The sequence below is a fragment of the Hyperolius riggenbachi genome, chromosome 3, assembly GCF_040937935.1.
Source record: "Hyperolius riggenbachi isolate aHypRig1 chromosome 3, aHypRig1.pri, whole genome shotgun sequence".
In the NCBI taxonomy this organism is placed as follows: domain Eukaryota; kingdom Metazoa; phylum Chordata; class Amphibia; order Anura; family Hyperoliidae; genus Hyperolius; species Hyperolius riggenbachi.
Genome location: NC_090648.1, coordinates 412,754,917 through 412,764,200, shown reverse-complemented (window position 1 = coordinate 412,764,200; position 9,284 = coordinate 412,754,917). Strand labels below are relative to the sequence as shown.

General features: G+C 43.0%; 1 protein-coding gene across 1 annotated transcript in view; it reads left to right on the top strand.

Moving 5' to 3' along the window:
* SEPTIN8 (septin 8) overlaps positions 1 to 7,273 on the top strand; it is a 117,458-nt gene extending 110,185 nt beyond the window's left edge. Inside the window, exon 7 of the mRNA XM_068273703.1 lies at positions 7,080 to 7,273. Coding sequence (XP_068129804.1) covers positions 7,080 to 7,273 — 194 coding nt within the window. The remainder of the gene's footprint in view (positions 1 to 7,079) is intronic.
* The last annotated feature ends 2,011 nt before the right edge of the window (positions 7,274 to 9,284 follow it).

Here is a 9,284-nt window from a genome sequence, read left to right as displayed (position 1 = left end):
GACCTATATCCTTTATACAGTCCCCAATGCCTTGCATGCACACATAAATCCACCAACGGTCAGTTGTCATACGCCCTCACCGTGTGGTACCATTTACCGTGCCACACCCAGCAGAAAGAGCCCTGTGCAATAAGCACTCAATCAACCTTGGCAGAAAATGGTGAAAAGACAGGCACTTTCCGCAGTGATTACACCATAAACAGGGTCTTGCAGGTCCTGACCCTCTACCGTGGCCGCCCAGGCACAGACAGCAATAAAAGCACAGACCCACAGGTTCGAATTACCTCCTCCTGTGTGTGAGTTCTTAACCACCACCACTAGCCTCTCACCTTTTCGGCTGCTGCCCAAATTATAAGACAGCAACCACACTTATGACTTTTATCCCCGGCACTCTCCTCAGCGTTTCTTCAGCGGAATACTAATCTCCCAGCAAAAGTGCTCATCCAACCTAATGACTGAAGGAGCTCAACATAGTGTAAAACTGTATTATTTATTAAAAGTTAAAAAGTAGTGCACTCACATCTCCCAGATAAAAACAGCGCATATCAACAAATGTAATCCAGCAAGCCGACTTGTCCAACGCCTCTAAGCTCCGCCCAACGCGTTTCGTACCTCCGTACTCATCAAGGGCTGGAGGCGTATGGGTAATCGGTGTTTTTATATCCACCATCCTAATTCGTTAACCTGCCGGCGTTATGCCCATAAACAAAATGGCCGCTTGAATACTTCCGCCCTCAATGTTTCCCAGCAGACTCTCACTGCTTCCTATCCCAGCATCATCTAACCCAATAGAAAATGTCTACGTCAGACCAGGCGTTTCTCTAGTCCCATCACCTGCCTACAATGGCAGAGCTCCGGTCCGTCCCACCTCGGACGTCATGAGATTCCGCCCCCCGGCATCATTCCGTAAACATACGGAATCGGCTCATAGGATTAAACAAAGGGAGCCGATTCCCATACAGCAAACTGCAATTAAACCTGATGTGTCTTACCAGTTAAATAAAGATAATATAAAAAATATATAAAATATAAAATATAAAAGGGGGGCCCAGGTATACAATGTATACATACATATAAACCCTCGCCTCGAACCCCGTTGTGCACCCCCAATGCATAACAAACCATACAGATCACATAACAGCATAACTAGTACATAAATCAACTAACTACACATTACCCAAATAGCATAAATTATATGACAGCCTCCTATTCATAATAGTCCCACTCAATGCCCCAAGAAAGTAACACTGTACCTAACAGGTACATACTATATGCACTGCGGGGAAAAGGGGGTTGGGGGGGGGGGGGATTAGGCTCACGGCGGAATACAGTCAAGACAGAATTTGCTTCCTGGACCTGGACCTCTATAGGAAACTGGATAGACTACAGATGAGGACACATTTCAAAAAGACCGATAGAAATGGGTATATCCCATACTCTAGCTGCCATCACAGAAATTGGCTCACCAATATACCTAAAGGCCAAATGTACAGAATCAGAAGGAATTGTTCAGAGATTACTGACTTTAGGGAGCAGACAGACATGCTAATTGATAGGTTTGCTGAAAAAGGCTACGACAGAGACAAATTAGTGCAGATTAGGGAAGCGACTGAGAGTATGGATAGGGGACATATGTTACAGAATGGGAGGAGTAGAACACAAGATGTGAATAAATTTGAGTATGCCATATTATTGGATTACAATTCCAGATATGATGAGGTGGAACGAGTGTTTAAGAAACACTGGAATATACTGAGGGCTGATAATGTTTTGGGATCAAGAGTACCAGCACAACCACGGTTTATATACAGAAAGGCACAAAATTTGCAACAGTTACTAGTTCCTAGCTTTATAGATGGCCCTAATGTTCACAGGGGAGATCTATTGGGTAACAAAGGTTTCTTTCCCTGCCATAGTTGTGTGGGGTGCAGGGAAGCGCAGGGATATAGGGGTCAGCAGTTTGTGGGATGGAGTAATGGTAAAGATTACAAAATTAGGGACTGTATCACATGTAACACGCACCATGTGGTGTATTTGTGTTGGTGTCCATGCGGGTACCAGTATATAGGGAGGACGACAAGGAAACTCAAGGAACGCATAGGGGAACATGTAAGAAACATTAAGAAAGGTAATGAGGCACATAATTTATCTAAGCACTTCTCTGAGAAGCATGCAAGGGATCCGACGGGTCTACGGTTCTGTGGGATAGAGAAATTAACATGGAAATGGAGGGGCTGCAATAGGATGAGGGAATTATCCAAGCTGGAGTCACGATGGATATTTGAAATGCAGACCATGTATCCAAGGGGTCTCAATATTGAGTTTGATCTCAATTGTTTTATATCAGATGATTAAAGTGGGAGATATTAGGTTGGTAGACTCCCCCGTGTCCCGCTGCAGGTGCATTGAAATAACCCCCCTCCCTTCCCCCCCCCCCCCAACCCACCCCTCCCCTATACCTAACCCCCCTTTCCCCTGTTCCTTCTTTTCCCCTCCCCTTCCCCCCCCCCAACCCCCTTTTCCCCGCAGTGCATATAGTATGTACCTGTTAGGTACAGTGTTACTTTCTTGGGGCATTGAGTGGGACTATTATGAATAGGAGGCTGTCATATAATTTATGCTATTTGGGTAATGTGTAGTTAGTTGATTTATGTACTAGTTATGCTGTTATGTGATCTGTATGGTTTGTTATGCATTGGGGGTGCACAACGGGGTTCGAGGCGAGGGTTTATATGTATGTATACATTGTATACCTGGGCCCCCCTTTTATATTTTATATATTTTTTATATTATCTTTATTTAACTGGTAAGACACATCAGGTTTAATTGCAGTTTGCTGTATGGGAATCGGCTCCCTTTGTTTAATCCTATGAGCCGATTCCGTATGTTTACGGAATGATGCCGGGGGGCGGAAGCTCATGACGTCCGAGGTGGGACGGACCGGAGCTCTGCCATTGTAGGCAGGTGATGGGACTAGAGAAACGCCTGGTCTGACGTAGACATTTTCTATTGGGTTAGATGATGCTGGGATAGGAAGCAGTGAGAGTCTGCTGGGAAACATTGAGGGCGGAAGTATTCAAGCGGCCATTTTGTTTATGGGCATAACGTCGGCAGGTTAACGAATTAGGATGGTGGATATAAAAACACCGATTACCCATACGCCTCCAGCCCCTGATGAGTACGGAGGTACGAAACGCGTTGGGCGGAGCTTAGAGGCGTTGGACAAGTCGGCTTGCTGGATTACATTTGTTGATATGCGCTGTTTTTATCTGGGAGATGTGAGTGCACTACTTTTTAACTTTTAATAAATAATACAGTTTTACACTATGTTGAGCTCCTTCAGTCATTAGGTTGGATGAGCACTTTTGCTGGGAGATTAGTATTCCGCTGAAGAAACGCTGAGGAGAGTGCCGGGGATAAAAGTCATAAGTGTGGTTGCTGTCTTATAATTTGGGCAGCAGCCGAAAAGGTGAGAGGCTAGTGGTGGTGGTTAAGAACTCACACACAGGAGGAGGTGATTCGAACCTGTGGGTCTGTGCTTTTATTGCTGTCTGTGCCTGGGCGGCCACGGTAGAGGGTCAGGACCTGCAAGACCCTGTCTATGGTGTAATCACTGCGGAAAGTGCCTGTCTTTTCACCATTTTCTGCCAAGGTTGATTGAGTGCTAATTGCACAGGGCTCTTTCTGCTGGGTGTGGCACGGTAAATGGTACCACACGGTGAAGGCGTATGACAACTGACCGTTGGTGGATTTATGTGTGCATGCAAGGCATTGGGGACTGTATAAAGGATATAGGTCATTTAAACAGTATTATGCTATGTTCTGTGTTTTCTCTTTTTTCTATGTATAATACTATCACGGAGTGGAGGAGATACATGTGAGCGCAGGATTACCTGTACAGACTTTGGATTACACACTATATGCTTGGTGACTGATTCTGCGATCCATGGACATGTGACATGATGAACTAAGTGATTTACATTTTGTAAATTTGCACATATTTTGTATCTGGGTTACCAGGAGTGAGTGAGCGCACTTTTTGTTGTATTTATTGTCTCTTATGTGCACTGGACCAGTACTACTGGTGAGGACAGTTAGTGACATGGCTATGTACTCTGTAATGTGCTGCAGAAGATGTCAGTGCGATATAAATACTATAAATTTTTTTTTAAAAAAGCCCATTGCTTAGCCCCACTCTACATAAAAGTGCGCTTCTGACTCCGCCCCTAACTCCACCCCTAACTCCACCCCCTGTCCGGTTTTCTCCATCAGCCGACCTGGCAACCCTAGCTATGGAACCTGCAGAGATAATCCTCTGCCAGGAAGATAACAAGAAGGAGGCTGTCCCATATTTGCATATTCACGACTGACATTTATACTCTGCATCCTCAGCCAAAAATACATAATAATCCAGTTCTTGCATGCTCATTCTGACAGATTTTCATTACACAGTATCGCTACAGTGGTCAGTGAAATGAGCAGAACTTCGGTTATAATTAGGGATGGTCAGAAATTCTGATTTCCGCAAATGCCGATTACGCCGATTACCGATCAGCATTTCTGATTCCGTTTTCCGCAGAAAGTACCTTTTTGCCACTTTTGTTAATAAAGGTATGCAATTTTGTTTAACAGTACTTCAGTGTGAAGCATGCACCCAACTGTGGATGCAATTTTTTTTAAAGAATCTGCTATATTTTGAGGATGTCCGCTATTATGCGGACAACTTTCATACACTATTGAATTCTCTGATTGGCCAAATACTTTCGAGTCGGACGTGCTGGAGTAATCAAAGAATGCATAAGTTTACCACGCAAATCGGAAAATACAGCAGAACTTTTAGATGAATGGCAAGACTCGGATACTACTGAACTTTTCAGAGTCTTGCAATCAGCTTAAAATTTCTGTTGTATTCCTATTTCTGCGGTAAACCATAACATGATTGGTCCAATACTACCGAGTATTTGCAAGTCCTGTGTTTGGCCTGAAATTTCAGATTTTAGGCCAATCACAAGACTCGGAATTCAGGAATATTCTGTAGTATCGGACCAATGGAAATACCACATCAATTTTAAGCCAATTGCAAGTTTTAGAAAATCTCGGTACTATCCAAGTCTTGTAATTGGTCTAACATTTTTTGCAGTATTCTGATTTCCCCAGAATTGGTCCAATGCCTCAGAGTTCTGTGATTGAGCTAAAATTTCCGAGTTGTGATGATGCAACATTTCCACTGATTTCTGTATTTGAATTCTGACTACCGCTGCGGAGAGGCGATTTCCAATTGGAATCGTGGAAATTGGTATTCTGCTGAAATTTTCCAACCATCCCTAGTTATGATTACTGGACAGGAAACCAGGGGATGACCACAATCTTTTTGGATTTTATGTATTGAGCTATTAACAAAGAGCTATTTTTACACCACAGCAGTGCTGACTAACTCCTTGCTTGCAGATTGTGGTCTTGGGATGCAGAGACCAATAGTTGAGGCACGCTGCTCCTCTTCAGTGGGTGCTGTTCCCATTACCCCCTTCTGCAGAAATACAAAGGGAGTAGACAATAAGCAATAATAAGTCAAGACCAGAAAGCAGGTTCGACAACAGTTTATCAGATACAGGTGCAGGTGCAGGAACAGATTCCGGATCATGGAATCAGTGTTGTCCAGAAACTCAGAAATAACCGGAATAAAAGTTCTGGCAAAGGTTGCTATTTGCAGGGCTCTTATTTGTGGAGGCCACACTTGCTGCATGATTGAGTCAGAGTTAGCTCAGAGAGAACCACATTTGTATATAATTAGCTGTCTCCAGATAGACTAGAGACATCTGCTGGTGGAACAATAGAAGTCCAGGAATACTTAACCACCTGAGGACCACAGTGTTAAACCCCCCTAAAGACCAGGCCTTTTTTTGTAAAATTGGCCACTACAGCTTTAAGACCAAGCTGCAGGGCCACACAACTCAGCACACAAGTGATTGCTCCTCCCTTTTCTCCCCACCAACAGAGCTTTCTGTTGGTGGGGTCTGATTGCACCCGAGGTGCTTTTTTTTTTTTTAATTGTTTGGTTTTTTATCAAAATAGTGTATTTTTTATTTCCCCTGCAGTGGCCACTCCTGCCCTCCCCCCGCCAGCCTATCACTTCGATCGGCTGTTATGACAGCCTATCACTTCTGGGCCAAATGGAGGGGATAGCCGTGTCACACGGCTGTCCCCAGCACAGTGCTGCACCAGATTGCAGCGCTGTACAAGCTTTATAGACAGCAATTTCGCCGTCTAACAGTCTCCCGAGCGGAGATTGCCGCTCGGAGACTGAAGGTGGGGTGGAGCTCCGCCCCCAAGCAGGAGATGCACGTGCAGCCTGCGCACGATCTCCTGCATTAGCTGGCCCCAGGACTTTATGCCGATCAGCGTTAGGCGGTCCTGGGGCCGCCGCCGTGGCCACACCCATCAGCGTGACACGGTCGGCAGGAGGTTAAAGGCCATAGAGCCATCTGCTGGTGGAGCAATGAAAGTTCAGGGCAGTTCAAGTTAAAACTGCCACCAGCAGGCAGGAGATGGCAGTACACGATTCCTAAAAGTTACAAGACCCAGCCAATATATTTATTGCAATTGGCAATGGTGATTGAGATTGTGCTGTGGAAGCAACTCCTAGTCTTCTGACAACTAGGATTTAAAAGATGGGATGCAAAAATCTTTGTATGTGTCAGTGAAAAAAATGCACCAATGGTGATTTAAGTAAAGATGTGTTAGGTTATGCCTATGAAACTATGAGTAAATGTATCTGGGACACATATCCATATGACACCCACCATCTAAAAATAGTCAATTATTCTACATTTTTAGAACAGTTAACAAATATCCATTCATATTAGAGCTGAAACATCCACAACATGGGGAATATCCAAAATCAAAAATACCACAGCTCTAAAATATCAGTGCCACAGAAGATGCTGGTCCTATATTAATCCAAAATAATAATAAACTATTGGTGGACCAACACGTGATTTAAATGCACCAGTTGGAGTGCTAGTGGCACAAGGAAATAGAGTGGATTTTAAGGTTAACTCAATAGTATACACATTGTGCAGGAACAACTAAAATTAAAACAAGGTCTACATTAAAGCAGGCCACCCTGCACATAAAAGATAAATCAAAGGGAACCTCTCATCTGTCAGCGACCAATCAAAAAGCTGCTGCTACTATGCAATATGTGGATCTGATGGGGACCTATGTGTTCCTAAAAGATGTGCCAAACAAGGGATGGCAATGGGTTCAAACATGACTCCATCCTATGAAACTTTATATAGGGGGCTATGTGAGGAGGCTTTTGCAAAAATATAACTTTTTTCATGAACGTGTCATCATTAATTAAAAATACACATTATATTTTCATGTATAAAGGGTCTATGCTCCAGCAATGATGCATTTGCACAACAAATACAGGGAAAACTGTTAACATATTAGAGGGACAGTTCATTCTAACAAGGAGAGCATCAATTCCCATGTTAGTAAAGTGCAGAAATTAAAGGACCACACTGAAACATAATTGTACATTAATCCTAATCCTTAAATTCTCCAATATAAACATGCCTTGTAACTAGTACAAGATGATTAATAGTATAGTGATGAGTAGGATAGTTTAAGGAAATGTTAAATTGGAAGAGAAAACCATACTAATTTACAAAGCAAAACTATTCAATTTTGCCATCTTTTTGCATGGGTAATTTTCTACTTTGAGATTAAATAAAATTCTTAGTTCCCCATGGTCCATCTTTAGGTTTACTTAAATCACACATCCGGTATGCACACCTTGGGATACTCAAGTTATTATATCTGGCTTTTCTCTTGGGCTGAGAGGCTGAATTAAGGTGGGGTGGTCTTTACATTTTACACAATGTGCATAATATGTTGGTAAAAAAATAATAGAGGTACCTTTCATGGTGTTATTAACCATATCCAACTATCAGGCCGAATACATAGCTCAGAAGCCTTTAGGCACATAAACTCTGGTGCTGTAAACTCCACCCCTTAACACAGGTCAGACTCCTCAAGTCATGCTCCCTTTTCCTATTAAATAAAACCACACTAGGTAATATTACCAAAGACAAGTAGAGAATACCAACAATGTGCAGATTTTACTCTAAAAATAAAAAGCTTGTCTATATATTCAGAACCACTAAATAGGTATCAATCTATTATAAATTATATTCAACATGAGTGAAGGAAGTCATGGAGAAGGAGGAGAAAGATAACAATTAGGGTGGATATGTCCACCGGTTCTGTGAGCGTCACCCCACTTTGATGAAACTTACCACACCTCCCCCGGTCACTACACTCTTTCTGGCTGCATCATTGAAAAGGGGGGGGGGGGAGAGCATTTTTGCATTTAGCTAAAATTACAGTAGTTGAATCTCTTACATGAGAATTACAGGAGAACTCCAGCTCCTGTCAATCAAAGAGAAAAAAGTAAGAATATAACTCCCGTGCTTGGCTAAAACCACTGTTTAATAACACATAATAAGTGACGTGTAACATTGAAAATAGAAGATCCTTGGTTGCCACAAACAGGCTAACTACTAATGCCAATCTGGTAGAACAGCGAGGGGAACGCCAGCGCATACCACTAAGGCTGCATCTGAAATGACCACCAGCTCAGTGTGTAGCACCTATATAGTCTCTCTACACACTTCGCATTCAATTCAGATGCAAATCATACGCAAATCTGCTACTACTTATCATGCAAACAGGAAACTCAGGAGGAGGGGCTGGGAGCAGCTAACCTGACAGTTACATAGTTACAAAGTTAAGGAAAGGTGGGGGGGAAAGGCTGCGCATCCCTAAACACATGCTGCAATTAAATGGTTAATCGCATAGGCATACACCGCCTCTGCCAGACTGAAAAATGCATGCCCTGCATCCAAGTGCTAACATTTATTAAACTAGGAGGTACTTTAGCTTCCAAATGCATGCAAACCATATTAGAAGCTAAAGTACCTCCTAGTTTAATAAATGTTAGCACTTGTCTTGGATGCAGGGCATGCATTTTTCAGTCTGGCAGAGGCGGTGTATGCCTATGCGATTAACCATTCAATTGCAGCATGTGTTTAGGGATGCGCAGCCTTTCCCCCCACCTTTCCTTAACTTTGTAACTATGTAACTGTCAGGTTAGCTGCTCCCAGCCCCTCCTCCTGAGTTTCCTGTTTGCATGATAAGTAGTAGCAGATTTGCATATGATTTGCATCTGAATTGAATGCGAAGTGTGTAGAGAGTCTATATAGGTGCTACACACTGAG